The 27,237-nt window shown below is 41.8% G+C and overlaps 1 protein-coding gene and 1 long non-coding RNA gene across 4 annotated transcripts in view; one reads left to right on the forward strand and one right to left on the reverse strand.

Annotated features, from left to right (window-relative positions):
• Positions 1–27,237, reverse strand: part of ST7 (suppression of tumorigenicity 7) — a 253,873-nt gene that overhangs the window by 120,137 nt on the left and 106,499 nt on the right. For all 3 annotated transcript variants that reach the window (XM_032803955.2, XM_032803953.2, XM_032803956.2), the window contains exon 2: positions 2,596–2,678. In XM_032803955.2, coding sequence (XP_032659846.1) covers positions 2,596–2,678 — 83 coding nt within the window. The remainder of the gene's footprint in view (positions 1–2,595; positions 2,679–27,237) is intronic.
• LOC116838619 (uncharacterized) lies at positions 15,382–23,921 on the forward strand. Its single transcript, XR_004376957.2, has 3 exons — positions 15,382–15,911; positions 17,902–18,079; positions 21,720–23,921. It is a non-coding gene; the product is annotated as an uncharacterized LOC116838619 (long non-coding RNA).

Here is a 27,237-nt window from a genome sequence, read left to right on the forward strand (position 1 = left end):
CAATCAAGGCGGCTAAATCAAGAGCACTTGGGTTTAAAAAGGACTCACCGCAGTCAGGCAGGGAGGATGCCAGAGTGAGAAGGAGCAGAGTGAGAGCATGTACTGTGGGATTGAAGAGGAAAGTGTTATAGACACCAGGAGGGAAGGTCCTGTGGTGAGGGTTAAAGAGGTGTATGGAGGAGCCATGGGGAAGGAGCCCAGGGATTGTAGCTTGTCATGCAGCTGTTACAGGAAGGCATATAGGACAGCTGTGATCCACGGGCCCTGGGCTGGAACCCGGAATAGAGGCCGGGCCCGGGTTCCCCCAAACCTCCCAACTTCCTGATTAACCAGGAGGAGCTGACCCGACTGTGGGTCCACAAGAGGGGAAGACTCACTGACAGTGAACAAATCGCAATAAGCGCAGACCCACCAAGGTTGAGGAGGAACTTTGTCACAATATATATATTTAAAAGGCCATTATCAAAGATATCCAATATACATTTAAGGTGTTGATAATCACAGTTAACCTCACAGTGATATCAAACAATTAATCACCCGATTAAAAAAACACAAAACACATTAATAGCAGTTTCAATCGCACTGTTTAAACAATAGAAAACCACATTGAAATATTAAATATTATGGATGTTTTTCTACATTTTCAGTATATCGTTATTCTGTGTTGTACTGAAATAAAGTGTATTTTGTATTAAAAATAGTTTCACTGAAAAATTAAAACAAAATAGCATTTTTCAATTCACCTGCATACATTAATGTAGGGCAATGCTCATTGTCGTTGAAAGTTGCAACTTACAAATGTGAATTTTTTGTTAATAACTGCACTCAAAAACAAAACTATGTAAAATTGCAGAGCCTACAGTCCACTCAGTCCTACTGTCTTGTTCAGCAATTGCTCAGACAAAACAAGTTTGTTTACATTATACAGAAGATAATGCTGCCCTCTTCTTATTTACAATGTCACCAGAAAGTGAGAAGAGGCATTTGCAAGGCACTTTTGTAGCTAGCATTGCAAGGTATTTACATGCCAGATATGCTAAACATTCATATGTCCCTTTGTGCTTCGGCCACCATTCCAGAGGACATGCTTCCATGTTGGTGATGCTCGTTAAAAAAATGCATTAATTAAATTTGTGACTGAACTCCTTGGGGAAGAATTGTATGTTCCCTGCTCTGTTTTACCCACATTCTGCCACATATTTCATGTAATAGCAGTCTTGGATGATGACTCAGCACATGTTGTTCATTTTAAGAACACTTTCACGGCAGATTTGACAAAACACCAAAAGGTACCAATGTGAGATTTCTAAAAATAGCTATAGCACTTGACCCAAGGTTTAAGAATCTGAAGTGCCTTCCAAAATCTGAGAGGCATGAGGTATGGGGCATGCTCTCAGAAGTCTTAAAAGAGCAACACTCTGATGCAGAAACTACAGAACCCAAACCATCAAAAAAGAAAGCTGCTTTGGATTGTTATTGAGCAGAATCTGTCATCAGCATGGACACGTGTCCCATGGAATGGTGGTTGAAGCACGAAGGGACATATGAATCTTTAGCACATCTGGCACATAAACATCTTGTGATGCCAGCTACAACAGTGCCATGTGAATGCCTGTTCCCACTTTCAGGTACATTGTAAACAAGATGCATGCAGCATTATCTCTGCAAATATAAACAAACTTGTTTGTGTGAGTGATTGGCTGAACAAGAAGTAGACTGAGTGGACTTGCAGGCTGTAAAATTTTACATTGTTTTATTTCTGAATGCAGTTTTTTTTGTGCATAATTCTACATTTGTAAGTTCAACTTTCATGATAAAGAGATTGCACTACACTAATTGTATTTGATGAATTGAAAAATACTATTTCTTTTGTTTTTTACCATGCAAATATTTGTAATAAAAAATAAATATAAAGTGAGCACTGTACACTGTGTATTCTGTGTTGTAATTGAAATCAATATATTTGAAAATGTAGTAAACATCCAAAAATATTTAAATAACTGGTATATTATTGTTTAACAGTGCGATTAATCGTGCAATTAGTTTTTTTAATCCTGCGATTAATCACGATTAATTTTTTAAATCGCTTGACAGCTCTACTATAGATATATATATATATATAAAAATATGTTTCTCTCTGTTTTAATAATCATCTTTTGGAAACAAGAGAATGAAATTGAGTTCATTACCAGTATCAATTCCCCCACTTTTTCTAATGAGATACCTCTACCACAGCCATCACCAGCTTTAACAGTCTAAAAAGAACACACCTCTGAATCTCTCTCTCCCCTATAAGGGAGGCTTTTATTTTTGTTATATTTGTTTATGGCAATCCTTGACATGAAAACTCATTTTTGAATTATTATAGGATTGCTCATAAGTGCTGGGCTGCTGCCAGTTATTCTTTCCTTAAAAAGAAATGACACTGAAGCATTTGTTTTGGAAAAAAAATACTAAGAATTTCTTGGACTGCACAAACATAAAAGAGGAACAAAAGACAGATCCAAATGTTGCCCCTACGAATCATGACTGTGTCCGTTACACTGTGGATAACAAGAAATTTGTTAAATAAAAATAACTGTATCTAATACTTACCAAAATAAGACCTGAGATTAATGAAGAAGTGCCTGTCAAGGCAACATAGAACTTGGGGGTTAATGTGTTCAAAAACATACTCACTGAAAGAGAAAGAGAGGAAATCATGAGTACAACAGCAGGACAAGTTCTCTCTTTTGGCTTCCCCACCAGCTCCACCCCCACTTTGAATAAATTACAGTACTTGCTCACCTTAAAAATAAAATCATATAAAGCACATCTCTATTAGCTTGCCCACACATGATAAGATGCAGCCCAATGTTCTACATACAGGAGTTCATTTTCACACCAGAGTTCATCACAAGGAGTTACAAATCACTTACAGACTTACTTGGCTTTTCCACTCCCCACTGCACAATGCCATCACTGCATTTTAAAGCTCTTGAAAAGCTAAATGCCAACAGAGTAGTTAAGGCAGACAATACAGTATCTTTCATCTGCCTAACCTATCATGGGGAATCATGAATCAATCTGAACCTGGGTTCAACTCCCTGCTTCGCTTCAGACTTGTGACCTCGGACAAGCCATGTGGGGACAGATGTTTTAAAGGTAGGTAGGTACCTAAAGATGCAGATAGGTGCCAAATGGGACTTTCAGAAGCATGTAGGTGGCTAACTCCCATTTTCTGAAAATTCTACTAAGCACCTATCCACATATTTAGGCATCTAAAGATCTTTAAAAATCTGGCCCTTAGTCTCTCTGTCCCTCAGCACCTCATCTGTAAAATGGTGATGACAATACTTCCCTCCCTCACAGGGGTACTGGGAGGGAAAAATACATCAAAGATTGTGAGTTGCTCAGATACTACAGTGATGGCAGATGGATTGACTAAGGAGAAAAACCCACTAGCTTTACCAGTCTAATTCATTCTGTAATCACCGGGGGCCCTGCCAAGGACTAGCAGAGCCCCCAAAACCAGGCATGCTGGTTGGGGAGGAGTCATGGCCAGCGTAGCCACGGAAGAATTAATTCAGCCCTGGTAGGCTAACTGGCCTTCTATGAAGCCTTCTAACAGCACTATCAGTAGAATCACCAGCTGCTCCCCCTCAGTCCCTTACGGAGAATTCCTATAGAATTTGAAAGAAAATAATCAACTTTCAATAGTTTTTTGTTGGACCATCCTCCAGAATTTAATACAGAATAATAGCTCTGCTTTAGAATTGGATAGGGTGGTTATCAACAAACCAACCCAACTCTCTAGCAATGAAATCATTCCCTATTCAATTATGCAGGACTCTGGAATAGCCTGTATGGAATCCTGTTGGTTTGATCCCTATTAATTTCTTTCAGATTTTACATACAAATCCTTCCAATCCCAGAGTGTTATGGTCCTCACTGCACCTCTCTGCACCACCCAAAGTGATCTAGCCCATGACTTACACAGGTTCAAACTTGATGGGAAGTCAGAGATATTGCCCAGGCGACACCCAGCACTGTGCACTTTATTGTTTTGTTTTCTGAACACACCTAATAGACTTGTATCTAACTATAAAACTTCCACTTAAAACCCTGATTGAAGACATGGGTTGGTGGGTGGGTTCACTCAAGTTCTTTTCTGTGTCTTTAAGAATGATCCTGGAAGCTAAACAAACAAACTGAAATATGGAGAGGAGATAATGAAGGTATGATATTAATCCTCACTGGCACGTGGTTAATTTTCAATATTCAGTAAGAAACAGGATTGTCTTCCAGAAAAGAATCACATAGAACTTGAAACTCTGCCATGCAGCAGCTTTGTGTTGTTTCTGCATGCATCTTTTCTCATATTTTTCATGAAGGAACTAGAAATTGTTAAAGAGTGTGTATGTGTGATTTTTCATTCTACTGAATTTACACTAGTACCAAACTGGCAGGGTGGAGTCAAGAACCGGACCCCGTCCTTTTTAGTTCTGTGTTAGTTTTACCCCTCAACCAAACTGGAAGCAATAGTGAGCCAAAACTTAGCTGGTGTAAATTCACCTACTTTCACTGATTTCATTGTCTTAAATGGGAGCAATCCTTATTTACACCAGTTGAGGAACAGGTGCAATATTCAGGATTTCCATCGCACTTTATTTCTTTTCAAATACAAACTAACTATGAAACATTAGTGCTTGCTTCATCTACTCTCAAGCTATACTGAGAAGAAAGAGAAATGCAAAGACTGTAATAGCTTTGCTCTATTCAAACCACCCACACATCCTTTTGAAGAAAATGTTCCTCATTCTGGAGTGCAAATGTAAGCTTGAGACATAATCAAACTGGAACCCTGATGATGTCACTGATAAATTATAGTCTGCCAACTAAATCTACTGCACTTCTTAGGCTAATATATTCCTGCAAAAAAACATCTGCTGGGATATTGCTGTACATGTGTGCCGGTCATTACTTTGCTACAATGCCAATGATGACTTCAGTGGGTGAACGGCAGCAGACTTTATCGAGGTGCTTCCCCTTCAGTTCCGGTGTGCAGGAGTAACCTAACGGGGCACGAAACATTAGAGTTTGTCATATTAAATCAGAAACATGGCCCAAGTGGGATTTGATTTCCCAATGTTTCAATGACAGAAATTGAGTGATTTACCAGAACACTAAGTTATGCTGCCTTCCAGCTTTACAAACTAGGACTTTGATATAGGGCCCATTTGGAGTCTTGGTGGAATATTGATTCTGTCCATATCACTTAAAGCAGCATTTTCTGTTGAGTTGTGAGAGGGCACTGTTGCAAAAAGAGAATTTTCTGTCTTGAGAGCAGATGACTTAAGCACAGTCACCCAGGTCTTATTATTATCAACCACACTGAATGAACGTTACATCAGGGAAAATTTGTCCACCTAAAGGACTGTTCAAGCTCCTCTGTCCACTTAAGCTCTGGATTGCCTCTCCATGGAGTAGGGCAGAGTAGCAACTCCTGCTCAGGAGAAGCACCATACCCATGGTGCATTGGGAAGTGAGCACTGTAGAGATAAGTTTGTAGAAGATTATGATTTAGAGATGCTCCCTCATAAGGGACAGTATTATGAACATAGGAATTTGGAGATGTGCCCTGGAGGGCGGGTTAGGAACACCACATAGCTGTCCAGATTGTTTTATTAAAGTTTAATTCCTTTCTCATTCAGTGGTGTGTTATTTAATGAACTCCAAGACCATTACCGGCTCCTTGACACAGACTCCAAATAGGCCCTCTGTCAAGGGGACTGTTGTTGGCATGATGCTTGTCAGAAGCTGGGAGAAGGGATATTGGATCCACATTTATACAAAGCAAATAGCCCCAAGTCCCTGCGCAGAGGGACAGAGAGAAGGGACATCTACCCTAAACCCTGCAGAGTTGCTCAAACTTCGTGCAAGTGAGGATAGAATTTCACCCTTTGAATATTTCCAATTCCTCCACAGGGCATCTGGAAAGTTCGTCACTGCCTTCATCACAGTCTATACTGATTCATATTTTAATAATCAGAAGTGAGCTGAAATCATTGTATGTGGAGAGGATTTTTAGTGATACAATCTTTGTGACAATGCTCCTAGTTTCTCCTCCTTTGCGTGTTCTCTCTCTCTTATTGCTGGATGCCACGGTGTTAACTTTTACTGCTTCTTGCTAAAACAGCTCCCTTCTCAGAGACCATGTCTACACTGGCAAGTTTCTGTGCAGTAAAGCAGCTTTCTGCGTTTAACTCCCGAGTTGTATGCACTGCCAACCCCTTAGTGCACAGAAACTGTGCAGTTGTAGTGCTGTAAAAATACCACCCCAATGAGAGGCGTACAGCTTTCTGCGCCGGGGCTACAAGGCAGTGTAGACACCCTGGTCGATTACAGCGCTGTGACTGGCCTCCGGGAGGTGTCCCACAATGCCTTTTCTCAGCTCTCTGGACATCCACTCCTGTACACAAGTGAGCCACATAAGGGCCAGGGCAGAAGCCGCAGTCTAGGAGAAGACTCTCCCTTGATTCCCTGCTCACCCTCAGCAGTGAGATATCTTCCATAATGAACAGTCTGTGGAAAATGTGGGGACAGTAATGATTACAAGGCCTCTCTACTGTGCTGGCTCTCCATAAGAGCCACGTGCCCTGTGTACAGTACTGTCCTGGAACATTGATTTCTCTTCCCCTGCGGTTCCTGACCATTTTGGGTGTCTTGTGACTTGCCTGGGTTCAGCCAGTTAGTGATAGGTATGTGAACAGCGGCTGTGTGTGTTGCAAACAATACCGCTTCTGTAAAATGTTGCATTTTGGCTTCACAGATATGACCTTGGGAGCCCAGCCTCCCTCTTTGTTATCGCCGGCTGAACGGCTGTGTAGAATTAGAAAGCAGCCACGAAGAATTAAAGAGGACTTTCTGTGTGAGGTTATGATGCACTCCGCAGCTGAAAAACAACAATTGAAGGAGTGGTGGGACAGCGAGAAGAGGGATCGAAAGGAGAATGCGGCGTGCTAGAACAAAGCCACAGAGCGGCTCTTAAAAGTTATGGAGCACCAAGCAGACATGCTCCAGGTGCTACTAGCAATACAAACCAAGCAGCTCCATGCCCGCCCTCTCCTGCGGACTCTGTCACAAAACTATCTCCCATGCACCCCCCAGACACCACCAGCACACTCTTATCAACCTCCTGGCTCCAGTCTGTACCCACTGCATTCCACTCCTTCCCTGTCACAGTCCAGTCCTGCAGACTCCCAGTACCCACTGCGCTGTACTGCAAAGGACAAGGTTACATATGATACCTGGACATACACAAATCTTTAACCATCTTGGGACTCCACTTCCTCCTGGGATCCTCCCTTCCCCCATTCCCCACAGTGCTGATGTGTTTTTTTGTTTGTCTCTCTTCTCTGGTTGTTTTCTAATAAAAGAATTGTGTTGGTTTGAAAGCAATCTTTATTCTATTAACTGAAAGCAAACAGAGCCCTGCAAAGCAACAGGCAATTTTCTTAAACCTTCACAGAGCATCATCTGCACCAATCACAATCACCTCCTAGCATTACAAACACTTTACTTCCAAGCATAGCAACAAATATTAGTGGATTTCAGCTTCAAATTCCTGCCTCAAGTCATCCATGATCCTTATGGTCCCATGCTGCATCCCTTTAATAGCTCTAGTTTCTGGCTGTTCAAATTCAGCCCCCAAGCGCTGAGCCCCAGTGGTCCAGCCCTGAGTGAAGCTTTCACCTTTCCCTTCACAAATATCATGGAGCATACAGCACACAGCTACAAGCATAGGAATACTATCATGAGCCAGGTCCAGCCTCCTGTATAGGCAGCACCAGCAGGCCTTTAAATGGCCAAAAGCACACTCAAAAGTCATTCTGCACTTGCTCAGCCTGTTCTTGAACCGCTCCAGGTGCTTGTTTCCCGAGCAACATTCCACTGTGGTCAGCACCTCTGTGAATGCCACAAGCAATCTCATGTCATAGCTACTATGCGGGCCAAGGTCAGTGTCACACTCCTCTTGCCTTTGTAGTTTAAGGACTAACTTCACTGCCACTCGTGACGTGTTAGCGAGAGCAAGCAGCATATTGTTCAACAGTGAGGGATCCATTCCTGCAGACAAAAGAGGCATAGCGGCCGGTACACGAACCATTGAAAGATGGCACCAAATATGGACAGAAGCACAGGGATTGCTGGGATGTGAAGCAATGCATCATGGGGCACTCGGACAGGACCCAGTATGCCCCATGGCCCCCTTCGCCTTCCCACAACTCTTAGCAGCAGAAAAGGAAGAGATGCTCTGTGGGATAGCTGCCCAGAGTGCACTGCTCCAAATACCGCTGCAAGTGCCACAAGCATGAACACACTATTGCGCAAGCAGCTGACAGTGTGAACACACAACAGCAGTTTCCCTTTAGCGCTTTCTGAGCGGCTCTGTAACTCTGCCAGTGTAGACATACCCCAATACCATTGCTGCTACAAAAAGGGCTACAAGACATTTAGAATATGTGGGCCACATTCTCAGCTGATACAAACTGGCATAGTTCCATCAATTTATTGGAGCTATGCTGATTTACACCAGCTGATTATCTGGCCTATGTCTGTTCAGTCACTTTGCTTTTTTCTTCAATTGAAAGAGTAGTACATCTATTAACCCATGCCAATTATTCTGCCACAAGGTATTAATCCCCCCATATGTTTCATCATTAAAGCAAATTGTTCTCCAGTGTGAAACCTGTATTTCCACATCCATCAGATTAAACACAGGAGAAAACATGTGGTCAGACTGTGCTCCCTTGAAGTCAACAGGAGTTTTGCCTGAACATTAGTGGAAGCTGGGATTTAGCTTTTCTATATTCAACCGCCTGATTTTCCTAAAGAGCCTATTCGCTTTAATTATTGTTAAATCCCAATTGCTTCCAAAGGCTTTTGCAGATGTCTGAAATATTTTTAGTGTGTTTGTGGAAATAATTGAATATATTGCAGGCTGTAGTTATTCTATTATTCAAATCATTTGGGGGGAAAGGATCTAACACAGACTACTAGATACTTTAAATGACCCATTTTAAAATTAATTTTAACTCAGGCTAATTAACAGCTTTATCATAAACTCACTGAAAATGTATTTTGTACCGAAAGAGCAAACTGCATGTTTGTGGGGGATACATTGTATTTTGTATACACATCAAAGAGGCTGAATCCCCGATGTATGTCTAAAACTCAACGCAGTCTTAATGCAGCTTGTTGGACCCTCCATAACTTCAGTCTCAAAAGTAAGTTATAACCCTTAGATTTAAAGTTATTACTGCAACATAGAGCTCACAGACAGGGTCGGAGTGCAATAACGGTGAATGAAGGAGTAGGTGAAAGTTCAAGAGCCCTACTCAGACAAACCAATGTTCAGAATTCCTGCTTCAGAGTGAGGAAAGCCACCAGTTCTTGACTTTAAGTGAGCCATTTCGTGTCTACCCTTTCAAACTGTCCTCCCCCTAACCATCTTTAGAAGGGCCATAACTCATTTGGGACAAGTGCGCTCAGGTCAGATTGGAGGGTGCAGGTGAGTATCATGGCCCCTCTTCCCCTCAAATATAAATAAAGGAGGAAGATGAGGTTAACCAAGCATTAGGCTGTGCACCAGGAAAAACCCTAGTCCCATTATAGGGGTTTTCCCTGGGAAGCTATTAAGAGGTTTTACTTCTCCAAATGTTCTAAGGAAATTACCAAAGAAGAAAAAAAAAACCACCTAAAAGTTGAACAGAGCTAGTGTGTGTTTCAAATGTAATCAAATTCTTGAAATTTTTAAGTAGCTTCCTGCTCTAAGGTCTCTTGGTGTAAATTAATAATCAAAACTTGAAAATGTCAGTGCCTTGGAAATGATCATGTTTGCTTCTACCGGAAACAATTAGCATCTCTGTGCAGTGCCCAGAAAAATCCGGATGCCCATTAGTTCAGCCACCTACCATCATGCTAGCGCAAAAGGCCTGAATCAGAGTCAGATTCAGATATCTGAGGCCTGTTCCAATGGCCACGGGAGTTAATGGAAAAGACTCCTGTGGACGTCAGTGGTTGTGGATCAGCGCCCTGCTGAGAAAAATGATGAGGCAAAATGTGGCATAAAAGCAGCCTCTAGCTTCACATGAATAATATCTGGCAACTTACACAGAGTCTTACATTATCAAAACACTGGACCTGTACTAATGCTGACTAACTGAGTAAGAAAACATCCTGGTTTGAAGCAGACACCTTTCACTGCTCCACTGATATTTTTTCCCTTTCAACATTTTGGGAGAAGTGATGAAGCCAGCAAATTATTCTCTGGTGTCAAATATGCATAAGGCCAACCCAGGCTATCAAAACTCATGTAGAGTATGTGGCTCTTGGCAATTACAAACATGTTAATGTTTCTATACTTCCATGTATTTTTAAAACATTTTAAAAATAGTTAAATATTTTTCAATCCTTTAATGAATCTTTATTTACGGTAATGGGTATTTAAAGGAATCTTGAGTTCTGTGGTCTATGGATTTTGAAGATACAGATACGGAGAGAGAGAGAGAGAGAGATCAGTTCATACTGCATGAAGGCAGCTATTGTGATGCAGATCTGCTGTAGCATGGGCACCATGCTGCAAAACAGTAGGGACATTACCACTGGTTTTCACAATACCACGGTGACATGAGTTCATTGCACAGCTACTGCTAACTGTAAACTGAATGGAAGGGTGGGTCAATCGGACCATTCAGACTGACTAAAATACTGGCATCAATAAACCCTGTACAATCCAACTGAAACGGCACCGCCATTAAAAAATCCGTATGTCTCATACTTTGAGGTTTTCTCATCTTCAAGAACAAACCCAAGAGAAGTCATTTTCTGGGAATTAATGAGCAGATGGGAATGAGTGAAAAATCAGGGCAGAGGGTGGGGGGGTAATAGGCACCCATATAAGACAAAGCCCTGAATATTGGGACTGTCCCTATAAAATCTGGACATCTGATCACCCTAGATGGGGATAACTGCTGCTGGGCAGCACTTTGAACCTGGGTTTCATTCCCAACTCTGCCACTGACCTACTGTGTGACCTTGGGCAAGTCACTTCATCTTTACGTGCCTTTGTATCTTCCCCCTCCCTTTGTCTGTCTTGCCTCTTTCAATAGTAAGTTCCTTAGGGCAGGGACTATCTCTCACTCTGTTTTTGTATGTGTTTAGCACAGAGGTGGGCAAACTACAGCTTGCTGGCCACATCTGGCCCGCAGGACCATCCTGCCTGGCCCTTGAGCTCCTGGCCAGGAAGGCTAGCCCCTGTCCCCTCTCCCACTGTCCCCCCTCCCTCACAGCCATGCCACTGCACGGGCAGCACTCTGTGTGGCGGGGTTGAGCACTCCTGCTGAGCAGAGTGGCAGTGTGTTTAGCTCTGGTCGTGTGGCGCAGCTGCCAGATATGTGGCTCTGAGTGGCACGGTAAAGGGGACGGGGGGGTTGGATAAGGAGCAGGGGGTCCCAGAGGCCAGTAAGGGCACAGAGAGCAGGGGGGTTGGATAAGGGGCAAGGCGCAGCGGGTGCTTGGATTGGGCACAGATTCAGGGGGGGCAGTCAGGGGACGGGGAACAGGGGGGTTGGATAAGTGTGGGAGTCCCCGAGGGGCCTGTCAGGGGGTGGGGATGTGATTCCAATCAAGAGACTGGAATAGTGGCCATGGGGACTGTGAGGCAGGCCTACTCTGGGTTCCGGGCGGTTGGGGCGGGGGGTCCCGGGAGGGGGCAGTTAGGGGACAAGGAGCAGCGGGGGTTGGATGGATTGGAGGTTCTGAGGGGGGCAGTCAGGGTGGGAAGTGGAAGGGGGCAGATGTGGGGGGCAGGCTGTTTGGGGAGACACAGCCTTCCCCACCCGGCCCTCCATACAGTTTTGCAACCCCAATGTGGCCCTCGGGCCAAAAAGTTTGCCCACCTTGGTATAGCACAATGCTCTGATCTCAGGTGGGACTGCCAGTAACACAAATAACTACAACAGTAGTAAAGAGCAGGTGGTGTAAGATGGATGGAATGAGAATGAGTGATGAAGGGTGATATGGCTGTGACATTCCTCTCCAGCCAGTCTAATGGCTGGGGGGATTTTCAACTGGAGAATTTGTGTAAAGTATAATATTGTTTCTGCTTGTTAGCTGGACTCTACAGCAGGACACTTTCAACCTTAACTTCTTTATAATTAATTTTTTTTGTTTCCAAACTTATATAAGACCCTGTCAGCATTTTGGATCTATACCATTTTGAGACATCCAGGACTTCTCTGTTGTCTTAGTTGTACTTTAGTGCAATATTGCATGAGGAAGTGTTCCAGTGTGCTTGTGACTGGGGATTTCCTTTCTTCATTATGCAGCACTACAAAACTCCTCAAACTGAAACTGCTTGCGTGCATGATCAGAACATGTATTGCAGAAAGACATCTTAACAGTTGGGTCAAGTTGTGGTCCCCTTCTATGATCATGCACACATCAGTCGGAGAAAAGTAGGATAAGTTCTGATATCACACTGCTCGAAAATGAGAAGCCTTGATGCACTGTGCTGGTACTGTGGTTTATGAATATTATCATTTATCCGCACTCTCTATTTCATTTTAGACGTGCATCATGCTCCTTCCTCTTGTAAGAGAAAGTACCACAGTATGTACAGCAAGAGAAAACCCAGCTGTCCGGAGGGAAAGCTACAGCACACATCATGAGCCAGATCAATTTGCAACTTGCTAAATATTCCCTCACAAAGCAATCCCACTTATGCTATAACTGGAATGCTATCTCAGTTTATTTCACTGCACAGTGGGCTAATTAGATGAAATGATACTAAGTACTGCAACAAATTTTGGAAAAATATAGATAGGTTACATGGTGTTTGTTAAATCTAATGTGCCTATTACCTTTACTATACCTGAGACTGAGGCTTTACATAGGTTTATGAGGTTTAGCCTTTTAAAGCTGTATTAAAATGAAAGCCAATTACTAAACATCATTATACGGAGTCACTTAAGACAATTAATGGCTTTTGTTCTAAGCACCAGATCAGCACAGTTCAACTTACAGCTGGAATAGGTTTTGCCCTTTTCTGACATGCTAAGCTATGGCTGTATCTATTCCATTAGATTTTGCACTTTCAGCTGGAAGGATCATTATGTTCATTATTAGTTCAAAAAGCACCTTTCATTAAAGGTTTGCTACGAGGATTAGCTTCAATGCCTTAGATAATTAAGATTAGAGTAGGCAACCCTCATTGCTGGGTGATAACTCAGACACTGACCAACTGCTGGCATTTGTGAAACATCAACAAAGGACAAAAAGTCTCACAGACTCCTGCATCGTAGGAAGACCTCTGAACTCTGGGGTCAAGTGGTGGCCCCTTTCAATAATCATGTGCATATACCTAGTCCTCTCCCTGCTCCCTTAGAGAGATAGAAAGAGACAGAGGACCTCTCTCACGTAAGACTTGCTGGTTGGCCTTTTATCCAAGGACAAGGTGACCAAGAAGCTATCACCTGATCCCTCATCTCAAACCAATCACCTGGGAAGCAACTAATTAGGCACTGGTAGGCAAAGTCTAACTCCCAGAAAAGGCTATCCCACCCCTGTGACAGGGAGAATGAGGGGGCAGGCACAAAGTATTCCTGTTGCCAAAGCTTAGTGAAATGGTTTAGAGAAAAGGGGAAGGAGCCTGAGATTTCTCCCCTCATGTACCCCTCCCAGCCCAAACTGTGTGGTAACCTACTATCTGGCTGAGAACTAGAGCTGGTTAGGGAATTTTCCATACCTCCAAAAAAAAAAAAAAGTTGATGAAAACAAAACATTTTTCATTGTTGTTGAATTTTTTCTACAAAATGTTTCAGGTATTCATCATACAAACAAACACTGAAAATTGTTTAGTTTTCAGCAACCAAAAAACTGAAAACTTTCAGCTAGTCAGACACAAATTTTGGTTTAACTGAAAAGTGTCACCTCTCTGGTCCAAATTTTTCAGTTGCCAAAAAATTAGAATATTTTCTTGTTGTTGTTGTAAAAAAAAAAAAATCTACAAATTTTGTCAAAAACAGATATTCCGAAACAGAAAATGTCTGTTTTGACTGAAAAGCCATTTTTGTAATAAATAAATAAATAAAATAAAATAAATTTTAAAAAATCTTAAATGAAAAATATTGATCCACTCAACTGTCAACATCAACATGGCACCTAAGACAGGCTGTGCATGAGCAATATTAGGAGTCTCCTTGCACTGGCTGAGCAGAATGTCTTTGTAGCATTTCCTGCTCTTGTTCAAGGAATCTATGTTCCAACCTCAAGAGTCTTCCTGCATCCAACTTCTATATTTTAGGAATTGAAAAGATGCGGTTCACCTTGGTATCTAAGAAATTGTGAGATGATTATGAACAACATTAAAATAAGAAGAGGCAGCAAGTTCATGGAGACCTGCCCAGGATGCATAGTAGCTAATGTCATTATCCTATTACTGAAAATATATCTGTGCTTCCTGCTTACATAATGTCTGCTGTCTGTTATGGGGAAAATGAGTGCCACAAGGACTCCTGGTTGTTTTGGTTTTTTAGAACAGGAAAGTGCAGTAATATTTTTTCAATATTGGTGCTCTGGGTAATGTGGCATTGAAAGTAGGAAAATTATTTTTTCATCAAGTGTGATTCATTATTCCTATAATTAATGCCCCACCTTTAAGATACTCTGTTGAGATAGTCATATAGTATTTTGTACCAAATGGAAAGGTGCTACAGTATGAGGAAATTTATTGCCACATTTCCGGAAATTTTCAGAGAAGGTTTAGCACTAACTTTGACCATGACAGTACAACACGAGTTATCTGGAGGTTTCAAGGGTATCAAACGCTTTTGATGATTGGGAGGTTTCTATGGTAGCTCTGCAGATATCACTGAAGTTTGCACTCAGGTCCTGATGACAATCCTGTTTTGTGTAACAGGGATATGGGTACACATACAGGATATCTAACTGAAAACATTCCAGATTGCAATGTGCTTTAAACAATGTATGTTCTAATATGGCTAAATGTAAAGGTGTACATCTGGGAAAAATTATGTAGGCCACACTTACAGGATGGTGGGCTCTATCCTGGGAAGCAGTGACTCGGAAAAAGACTTGGATGTAGGGGTAGATAATCAGCTGAATATGAGCTCCCACTGTGATGCAGGGGCCAAAAAGAGCTAATGAGATTCTAGGATGCATAAATAGGGAAATGTTGAATAGGAGCAAAGAGATTATTTTTCCTCTATGTTTGGCACTGTGTGACTGCTGGAACACTGTGTCCAATTCTGATGCCCAAAGGATGTTGACAAATTGGAGAGAAGAGTCACAAGATTGATTAAAGGATTAGAAAACCTGCCTTATAATGATAGAATCAAGGAGATCAATCTATTTAGCTTAACAAAGAGAGGGCTAGGGATGATTTGATTACAGTCTATAGGAGACCTACATGGGGAACAAATATTTACTATTTCAACAATAATTGAATCTAGCAGAGAAATGTATAATACAACCCAATGGCTGGAAGCTGAAGCTAGACAAATTCACAGTGAAAATAAGGCATACATTTTTACCATTTAGAGTAATTAACTGTTGGAACAATTTACCAACGTTCATGGTGGATTTTCCAGCACTGACAATTTTAAAATCAAGATTGGATGTTTTTCTCAGAGATCTGCTCTAGGAATTATTTTTTTTTGAAATTCTATGACCTGCACTACAGTCTATACAGAAAGAAATGATTGATGATCACAGTGGTCCCTTCTGGCCTTAGAATCTATGACTCTACAAAAAGATACAGTGGAAGGCTCAACAGAACACAAACTGCAAATACCTCCCTGCAAAAGTGTGGCATGAATAAATGAAACTTACAACACTGCAATCTATTTGAAGTGAGTATTCAAGTCCTGACCATCCCGGTATTGTTTTATGATTCTAACACAGTGATAATCTATATAACTAAGTCCCTAAACATCTCTGGAGGTTTAACAAGCATCCAGCAAAGGGGCCTTTATACAGTCTTAAAGACTCAGAGAGGAATGTGTTTTTATTGTTAAAATAAACTGAATAAACTCAATTCATATATAGATATAGATAGAGAGATACAGTTACATACACAGACTGGATGGGCTGGGGAGATAAAAAGGAACAGGAGTTTCTCTTGTGAAGAGTGTAACATTTTTCCACCCCACAAGTTTAGCTTGCAGCAATTCCATTCGTTCTATAATCCTGCTGGATCAAACCATCTAAGCAGAACTGGGTGAGGTAGTTGTTGGGTGGGGACCTCCAACAAACACCTGCACTATTGGTGCTCCATTAAAGTGAAGTGGGTGATTCAATAACTGACATTCTTCCCTTTCGGTCAGTAATGAAGTTAGGGGGCACCGATTCTTCAGTCCTGATTACCCGTGGTCACCAAAACCCCACCAACTTAAAATCCAGCTCATTTTAATAATGAGTGAAAAGTGGTATCCCTGCCCTCCAGCCAAGTTTTATGGTTTTTGCATTAATCACATATTCCCATTTTTTAAAATCTTTAATTCTCACCTGTTGTTATGTGAAAGACTCACAGGAACAACAGGGGACACTAACTGACTGTGCCAGGGGATCAGTGAAACTGACCACACACCAAGTGCTGTCAACTGCATAAAGAAAAAGAGGTCGAACAACCAGTTTTTTTTCATGAGACTGTCATGATCTGTTCCAAAAGGTGACGTTTCAGTCTTGTTTCTCATGATCAGTGAGTCCTTATGAAGAAGGATAAACAGATTAAGCATCTGCTTGGAATATGCGATTCCCTCAGATAGCAGAGACACTTACTGTGCCCATCTTTCAGAGGGCTTAATCCATAACAGCATGAAAAGGGCTTGAACCCCGCAGGTTTTGAGTCCACCATTAGAAGAGCCCTGTATAGACAGTCTGGACAGTGAAGTTTGGTCCAGACACCTGGTTATTGGTTCCTGGAAACTGAAGCAAGAGATCAGAAATGGTTCTGATGATTTGCAGAAGATTTTGCAGAAGATTATCCTGAGCTAAGAACTAGTGCAGGAGTAGGCAACCAGTCCTGGCCACCAGCCCAGGGGGCTCTGCATTTTAATTTAATTTTAAATGAAGCTTCTTAAACATTTTAAAAACCTTATTTACTTTACATACAACAATAATTTAGCTATATATTATAGACTTATAGAAAGAGACCTTCTAAAAACGTTAAAACATATTATTGGCACGCGAAACCTTAAATTAGAGTGAACAAATGAAGATTCGGCACAGCACTTCTGAAAGGTTGCCGACCCATGAACTAGTGGCTGGAGATTCCCCTGGTTCTGTCTTGCTGCCATGGACAATAAGAGGGAACTGAGGAAGGGCTGCAGCTGCCCTGCCTTTTATGCCCTCATAGGGGAGCTCATACAGGAGCATGAAGTGTAAGGTCGGGGCCTTTTTCTGCAGTAAAAACAGCAGCCTTGAGATAAGTAGCAGAGAGTCACATCTTCAGGTTCATTTAAATTGCACCAAAACAATGTAATACTGGCCTGTTAAGAAGGCACTCCTGTCCTAATAGTACCCACCATCACCAGATAAAGAAACAGATCTTAAGACGTTTAAAGAAAACTTTGTTTGATAATACTCTGTCTGGAAAGAAACCACTTACCAACAGTTGTGACTGTGAAATCGATACTTCTCTACTGTTTTGCCTTTATGGTCCCTACTTCTCTATTGTTTATCGCTATTGTTTCTGTCTGTTGCATAACTAATTTTGCAAGATTTGAAACAACTAAAGTGGTGGGGGTCTGATTGGTTAAAGAATTGTTTTGCAGTGTTAGGACTGATTAAAGAATTGTTTCGTAACAGTTTAGTAATCATGATTGGTTAACTTACAAATAGACAGGACTCAAGTTTCATTACAAAAATTGGGGTCCAAGAAGAAATGAGAGAAAACTCACTTCCAGGACCCCGCACAGCTCACGATCAAAGCTGCCAGAATACTCTGCATGACCATGCTGCGCAACAACCGAAGCTTGCCTGGTCAGTAGGAGGAAGATCGCCTGCGCACTTGGGAGTGGTGAGCATTGTATGCTTAGTGTGTGTATTCTGTTTTGATAACTCTTAATAAATAGAAGTTAAGGATATTCCTGTGTAAGTCTCTTTCACTGGGAAAAGGTCCCACAGACCCGTAGAGCCCTGCATCCACCAGGAAGGGGTGTTAGCCCTGAGCCCACGAAGGGGTAAAGTTGGGTGCCTTACTTCCTGAGTACCAAAAGAGAAGGTAGGGGGTGAGAGCCCTAAATTGTGCAGGTAACAGAAATGGCTCAGGACATATATGTTGTCCTGCTAGGCATTGCTAGTAAAAAAAAACCCTGGCCTTGCACTCGAGGCATATGTGCATCTCCAGTGGGCTCCACACAGACAACGCACTCAAAGAACCTGCATTTCCCATTGTCAGAAGGTTATTAACCAGAAGCCCCATGGCAAGTGCCAACTTGGGTAATTACATTCTGCCTGCCTACATTCCACCAGCAAGTTCAATGGGATAAGGCATACCTCACTTCTGTCCTAAAACTGTAGAGTAACGTTATTGCATTTCACCCCCGAGATGGCTGCATTTCAATGATGGATGAAATGATCTTTTGATGTAGGCCCCAATCCTGCAATAAGCTCTATGTGAGTGGATTCCTGTGCCTACACGGGAGCTCACTGCAGGACCAGGGCCATCATCCTTGAAGTGCATTGGGATAAAAAAGCCCTGCCTAAATACTGGAACAATATTGTCACATGGGGGAGGGAAATATATATAAAGTGCACTTCCTCATTGCATAATTTAAATTACATAGGGCAGGGGCTGCTAAAAACATTAACAATAAAGATTTTGATTTAGCTTTCTGATTTAGACTTCAGTAATCTTCCAGAGGAAAAGGCAGCTGAGTACATATAGTATTTTGCTTACTGACTATTTGATGCTTTTGTTCTAAAAATAAATCCTGGTTAAATTCAGGAGAGGGTTGAGTGCAATACTGACTGCCCTGTTCAATTTTCCTTTTCTTTTTTTAAAATTATTGAATGTGTTCGGAGGCAGCTGACATTTTGAATGCATGAAGGAACAGAAAGCAGCTAAACACCCACTGAACAATAGGACACCTAAATAGGGCTGCCGCAGCACCACACAGAATTCTCACTCCGCCTGCAGCAAATGTCAATGTTCTGAGAAATGCTGCACAAATGTGCTAATCCAAGCACTTAATATTATCCACCAATTATTCTTTCAGCTTTTCTCTCTCTCTCCTTCTCTAACTGATTAGCTTGGATACAAAAATGAAACATGCAATGCCATATTAGTTAAGCAAACAGGGCACTGGCAGTAGGCAAGGTGAGAGTCATGTGCCATGAATATAAATGTTATAGGACTAATTATAACCAGTATTTCTGTACACACCACCTGTTACAAATCAAGCAGTGGGGAGATGTTCTGCATGGCATTCCATACCAGGCTGCAGATAATTGATTACAGCTGAAGCACAGGTCTTGCAGTGTGGAAAACTGATTTTTTTAGAATGTTTCTGTGAGATTAGCAACTTGATGCCTGTTGTTCTTGCACTAGTTGTTGGAAATATTCAGTAAATACGATATGGCGCAGAGAGGTCGGCATTCCACCGTAATGTTTGATTAGTAATAAACATTTGCACTTCTATAGTATCTTTCATTTAGGATCGCAAAGAGCTTACCAACACTAAGGGCTGTATGGGTGAGCAGGGAACATAAGTGGGAGTAAAACTTGCCCACGTGCTCCTATGTAGCCTCCCTGGACCCTGCCTTGAGCAGCTGTGGGAACTCAGAGCTTCTTAAAAATCAGGCCCACAAGGCCTCAGAATGGGTGCCTAAAGTTAGTGCACACTTTTGAAAATTTGCCCAGTCATACAGTGAGTCAGTGGCAGAGATTGGAATAAAACCCAGGAGAACTGATTTCTAGTCCCTAGAGGCCTGATTTTCATAAGTACTGAGCACCCACAACACTCAACACTGAGCAAAGCTAATGGGTGCTGCAGGTGCCCATCAGTTCAGAAAATGGGTCATAGAAGGTAGTAGCAGAAAAACATCAGGTCAGAGAACCTCTTCTTTGGTTGTACCGCAGAAGGCCCCCATCAGCCTGTTTGAATCTGCCCCTGCTAGTGACCACTTATAGTAACAACTGACCTGGGATTTCCACTATAATCCCCCTTCTTCTCCTGCCCTTGGTGTTTACACATTCAGAACATTCTGAAAAATTCTCTTTGAGGCTAAAACTTCCCACCTGTGGTCTTAGCACAGAGGTGAATGTTTCTGGGAAGTCCGGGGGAAAAACCCTTCAGTTATTTTTAAAAGCGGAGAACCCCCACCTCTCTCTCTCTCATACACTCACACACACTTTTCCCAAAATAACTGTTCAGAGGCTCCTGTCCTAATGGGACCTTCTGAAATGCCAATATGAAAGCAAACCCTAAGAGTATGACTGAATGCTTTTCAGCCTGCCACTCTGCTCAGAAATACTGGGACTTTTAAACTTGCTAAGTGTGTCTAAGTGCTCTGCATTCGAGCATTTAAATGACCAACAAAACCATTATTGCTCATTACTCAAAGCACAGAAACAGCAACAAAAGGAGAGTTTACTTTCCACCTAGGAGATGCTATTAAACAGACCCATACTTCGATAAGCACCCAGTGAGGTAACATGGGTTCTGGAAGGGGAGGTGAGAGACCTGGGCTCTATTCCCAGCTTCAGCATTGACCTGCTGTGTGATCTCAGGCAAGTCCATCTGCCATTCTGTGACTCAGTTTCCCTGTCTGCAAAATGAGAACAATACTTAGCTCCATTCCCCAAGCTCCTAACAAGGAAGGTAACTATTATTATATCGTCAGCAAAAAAAAGGAAGCTCTGGGCTTGTTTGTGCACCTTGACTGCATTTTCATAAAACCTGGAGAGGGAAAATCTTCCAGGTATTACCTCTTCTAATCCCAAGGAGAGGAATGTCATAGTGTAAAACAGAAAACAGCTGATTGTATTCAGACTGATATTTCAATCAGGACTTCTAAATAGACAATTCCTATCAAGGTACCCAAGGGAGAGGATAGCCTATACCAGGGATCGGCAACCTTTGGCACACGGATCGCCAGGGTAAGCACCCTGGCGGGCCAGGCCTGTTTGTTTAGCTCCCGTGTCCACAGGTGGCTTCCACTGGCCGCAGTTCACCATTCTGGGCCAATGGGGACAGCGCAAAGTGGCGGCCAGCACATCCCTTGACCCGTGCCGCTTCCCACAGCCCTCATTGGCCCGGAGCAGTGAACCGCTGTCAGTGGGAGCTCCGATCGGCCGAACCTGTGGACACGACAGGTAAACAAACCGGCCCTGCGTGCCAGGGTGCTTACCCTGGCGATCCGTGTGCCAAAGGTTGCCGATCCCTGTTCTATCCCATGGTGTTCTATGAGAAAAGCTTGCTGGTCTGGGTTAAGTTAGGAGGAGGAAAGAGGAACTAGAGGACATGTGAAGGTGATTCGGGTGAAACCTGCTTTGAAAACTGCTAACACCATTTTCCAGACCTAAAGAGCCCTGAAGAGAAAGAACAGTAAAATCTACCTGTAACAAACTATACAGGGTTTGAGTCTCTTTCAAAGGGCCAATACACCCTATTACACTATCTTACTACTCACTGTTGTTTAATTTTTTTAAAAAGCTGAAACTAGACTTGGGAAGAACGCTCTCATTAGTCTGAGGTCCAAAAAGGAGATGCACTATCAAGGAGAAATGGAGATGGTGAAAGAGCTACTCAGATTGCATGTGACTTTTTTTTCCCCCCCCACCTGGCAGAGAATTGCAATTGAGCAGGCGGATCCCAGTGTGAGCACTGAACATGAGCAGCCTCATCAGCAGGGAGAAGATACTGCTAAAGATCTTCAGCTTGCTAAAGTCATGCTGCCTGGAAGGAACTTAACCTGGAAGAGCCCAAGGGAAGAGTTTGAGATCTGTATATGGGCTAAGGCTCACAAGAGAGCTACTGCAGAGAGAATGCCAGTGTCGACAGCAGAAGCCAAAGGCTGTCAGATGAGATGCTTTGCAGGCTTAAAACAGAATCAAGAGATGATTACTGTTTTATAGCTATATTCAAAATATGTTTAGCTTACGTGTAATGTGGAAAGATTTGCTTACTCCTGCAAACACACACTGATAAGAGAAAAAAATTGCATTCCTTCCTTCCAAAGATTACCCATGATTCATTTTTCTCCCCAGTAATTTTTACTTGCTTAAATCTTTGCATGATCAGGGCTTTGCTTTCTAAACTCATTAAATACATTCTTCCATTTTCTACTTTGATAGCTTTAGCTAAGTGCATATGCCAGGAAAATGAATCTCTTCAATCAGAGACTCCTGCAAGGGTTTTGTAGACTTCTCCAAAATGTTGGGTTTAGTCTGCTGAGAAATCATCTGTACAAACTATTTCAGTCTTGTTGCTACTGGAAGTGCACTAAGGCCTATTATCTAAGTAACAAGGAGTCATTAGCTCTTCCCTCAAGCAGGTTTTTTCACCTGGGAGTTTTCTCAGGTTAATTTAATAGTCTTGAATAGTTTGTGCTGCAAACCCCAGCGAGAAGTCTAACAGGAGTTTTGAATCTATCTTGTTCTCCGAGATTCTAAATTATTCATGGATTTTCAAATATTATATACACGTTTTCATTTTATGTTTTACAGAGAGGAAATGATGCTACAAACGAAAAACAGAAACACAAACAAAAATCACTTCTAGGAAGCTTATTTACAGGGACAGAATATGAATTAGAAAAGACAAACTGTCTGCGTACTATATTCTATGCTAACGTTACCAAGGGTGAAACTTTGATACCACTCAGCAGAGAGGTAAAGCCAAACATATCTGCATATGTTTGGGTGCCAGGATCTCACACAATGAAAATGTAGCAATTTTTTTTTGACACATTGAAAATGGCAAATGTATATGACTAGTGTCCATTCAATGTGTGTTGCAGGGGAAGGTAGAGGGTAAAATGAATGACACTGAGGCTAACCTGCAGATACACATATAGCACAAAAATGCCACGAATAATTTAAACACAACATCCTTCCAAGTTACAGCAGTCTGACTGCATGGATTTGAGGCAGTGGGGGGAAAGTCACACTTCCCTCAAAGAAACATTATCAAGTCTGTGGTGCACCAAGGACCAGGAGCAGAGACGGTAAGGAGCAGCCGCCTCACTAAAGTGTCCAGATAAGTCCTCAATGTTATATGTGTTTGGGACTCACCAACAAGCAAATGCACAGGTTCATTTGGTTGGAAATTAAAGTGACATGATTCTTTTTTGTGAAATTTTATTTTTATAGTATCAAGTGATTTCCTCCAGATCCCTATGGAGGAGCTTGAATCAAGAAAACCAACCCCCTGAGGTTCTTGTCTTATAGTCATTACTTTCTAGTTTTGTTTTAGCGTCAACCCCTGACTCTCTTCCTCTTGCTCTCTGAATAGATAAATCTATTTTCCTTGCTACTGTATCCAATTCTTAATACCATGTTTAGCACCAAACAGCTGAGTGAGCGTGGCAAAGAAGGCACTCCAGGCTTTGCTCACAAATGGACTGATTTAGATGTTCCGTAATAGCCTGTTTGTTGAAAACTGAATCATCTTGTACACACTAGGCCATTTGTCTACTAAAACCCACAAATGTGTACCTACTTCTCTCCTTATGGCAAATCTATAATGTGTAAGTTATATGAATGAATTTTATTTTCCAAGCACAAAATCCTTGAACATACCGTAACCATTTTCTCTTTCTCCAATACTTCACGGTTTTTTATGGCTCTTCTCACCTGAGTCTCTGTGACGTAAACCCACTTGCTTTTCCTCCATTAAAGTTCCTTCCACAGCTCTGCCCTGCATTCTAAATTATTCATTCTGGCTGCCATCTGCTTCAATTTAGATTCACTTCTCAATGTAATTTAAAAAACAGAACAGAGTGAAGATATTCTCCTATTCTACCTAAATGTAACATGCACCGCTACAGGAAAACATAGGACTACAATGCAAAATTTCTGTATGTATTTTAGAACTAAAAACAGAAGAAACGAGCCTCCATTTCATAACAATTCATTATCAGCTGCCCTGACGCCTTACATGGAATAAGAGTCCTTTATATGTGAAAATCATATAGAAAACTATGGGCTAAATCAGGGATTCTCAAATTGGGGGTTGGGATCTCTCAGAGGGTCACGAGGTTATTACGTGGGGGGTCACGAACTGTCAGCCTCCACCCCAAACCCTGCTTTTCCTCCAGCATTTATAATGGTGTTAAATAAACAAAGAAGTGTTTTTAATTCATAAGATGTGTGTGGGGGGGGGTTGCACACAGAGGATTGCTGTGTGAAAGGGGTCACCAGTACAAATGTTTGAGAACCACTAAGCTAAATGAACAGTTAGCACAGGTAGGGACAACTCCATGTACCCGCCTGTGGCTTGATACCATGACTTCAAACAGAGAAGCTGCAAAAGTAGGTGAACTCTTAACAAACACTGACCTTGATTTCATGTAAATAGCCTTATCATTTATAGAATAAAAAGACAAATCATGATACAGACACAGAATAATTCATTGTTTCTCAATGGAATATTTTTCAAAGCTGCTCCTAACATGAAGTTTCCTTTGATTCCTCACAAAAGACAAGAAATGAACTAGAGCAAGCAGTGAGATGAATGGTTAGATTTTATTTTCGGGGTGAGGGAGAGAGCTGTTTTCGTTGTTTTAAGGAGAAAGAAAAACTGCCACTATTTAAACATGCAGGGAAATAATTTCTCTAGTGCAAAAGGAAAATGTGTAATTGATTTCTCAGAGGCTTGGTTGGCTTCACACTCAGGGCTGCTTAACTGGTTACTGAACAGCAACCGGAACATGGAAGGAAAGAGCAGCTATTCCAGCCAATCATTCAGAGGAGTCACTACACATTGCAAACCCTATCTTTAAAACTAAAATAATAGGGATCACTGAGAAGCAGAATTAAGAAACAATAATTAAAAATGACACGGCTGACATTGACTTTCTAGTCCTGGATGCTAGAAAGCATAGTCACTCCCTGCAGCAGTTACCAGTAACAGCCAATTAACCCAAGAATGAGACAGCCTAGGCAGTGCTGCAAGCAAAGTGGTTTTTTTTAAAAAAGGGCAATATTTTATGGTCTTATGTCAATGAGCTCTGGAGACATGTTAAAGGTTAATAGGAAGAGAAAAATCATGTGACTGAAAAAACATTAGTAACATTGAACACCATCTTTTTATTTGCCTTCACTTAATTTCCAACTACATGGTGTTTAGAGATGTATTCCTTCTTTGTTTAGTCCTGTCGTAGAGTTTTCAAATGGGCATTACCTTTCCAAGGGTAACCGTTTTCATCAAACTGTAACAAGAACATTTCTGCAGCCCAGCAACATGTGATTTAGCTTCTCAGCTGTGCTGGACAGAATCTGGGAGTAACCAGAACCTGTTCTTTCATTAGAAAGCAGGACTGAGAGGTGGGGAGGGGGAGAGGGAAGGGACTGGAGGTCCAATTCTGCTACCCTGACCTACGTTGTATAGGGCCTTTGTCCCCAGGTAGTCGTTCACTTCAGAGGGATTACCTGTGGAGTAAGGTCTCAGACTCCAGACATCACAATCCAGCCTTCAGAACACACAACTGCACTGAAAGAGTTCATTTTGTAAACAACACGGTGATAAGAGAACTGCTGCACGTTATGTAAGTTAATTTTTGTCGCATGTGATTCAATGAATGAAACACAGCATGGTTTACACTAAACCATTTTCTAACCCCAAAAGATTGATAGTTAAAACATTTTTTTTTAAAATGACATTCATCCCTTATCATTGTCAGTCCCTCCCACTCCCCTGCCTTCTTTAACACAATACTCCTGGGATGCAGTCGAGGGCAGTCATGGTGACACAGTTTCCTGGCTGATGAGTGTTAAGACAGACCCTGGAGAACAGATTTTCAGCACAGGGATTTTGCTGTACAATTCCAATTAATGGTAATGACAGCTGAGCAGCTAAATCCTTGTGCCCAGCACTGAACAATATTCATTTAAGCTCAGGGTTCCCGTTTTATGTTGTTTGCTTGTTTTAATTCAAACCAACAGAACACTGAGAGCTGCTACAAGGTAAATATATAGGCCCATCTTACAAGCACTTACAAATATTGATTACTTTATACATGTGAGAAACTGTTTTCACGATCAAAGCCATATTTTGGTGTTAGTTTAAATAAGTCAAACTTCCCTGAAGAGTAGCATCAGTGAATGCACAATGACTTACTGTACTTTGCCAGGTCAACGGACATTGTCATCTTAAAAATCATACCTCTGTTTGAAGAGCTTTTACTTGCTGTACTATTTTGTGCAAGTAACCTCTATGATAACTATAAATGAAGACTGAAGCCTTTATTTTTCATTAGCTTTTTCAGTCTGTTTCCTTTGCGCATCTACAATTCACAGTCTATAGCCAGTTTCAGTGTTTCCTCCTAGTCTGCAGATCAGTTTCCCCTGTTTGTTTGGGTCTTTCATACAGCAACAGAGGAGATAAAGCCTAATTGTAAGACATCAAAAGTTAGAAGGGGCACTGGTGGGCAGGGGTAGGACCCGCTACTATGTTTCACTATTTTCTAAACTGACTAGATTTCAAATGAACAGTATCCCTGTAAGGGTCCAATTTTTTTCCCTTTGAAATCAGTGTCAAACCATGGGCTTAAAATGGGGTCAGAATTGAGCTCTAAGATTGGGCTTCTGAGGGGCTGAACACCCTCAACTCCCCCTGACATCAGTGACAGAGGGTATTCAGTACCTTGCAGGATCAGACCTTAGATGCCTAAAAAAATATGACAGCCCAGTAGTTCTCCAAAGTTTCCATTCTCCAGGCCTCTTCTAGAAGTGAGGGATTTTCTTGCACTTCTCTCCCTATCCAACCCCTATTCGTTCCTCTTGGCTTGGGACTCACAGGGGTTAAAATTGTGGACAGTTAGAAACTAGGAAAGGTTTTGCAGCTATTTGTGGTTACAGGGGCCACCGTGTGAAAATTACTGCTGCGTTGCTAGTCATTCAGCATTTGAAACTGAGGGTACGTCTACACTGCACGATTATTTCGAATTAGCTTAAACCGATATTACAAAACAGATCTAATAAAATCGGTTTAGCGCGTCCACAGTGGGATC

This window comes from Chelonoidis abingdonii, chromosome 1, assembly GCF_003597395.2.
Source record: "Chelonoidis abingdonii isolate Lonesome George chromosome 1, CheloAbing_2.0, whole genome shotgun sequence".
NCBI lineage: Eukaryota > Metazoa > Chordata > Testudines > Testudinidae > Chelonoidis > Chelonoidis abingdonii.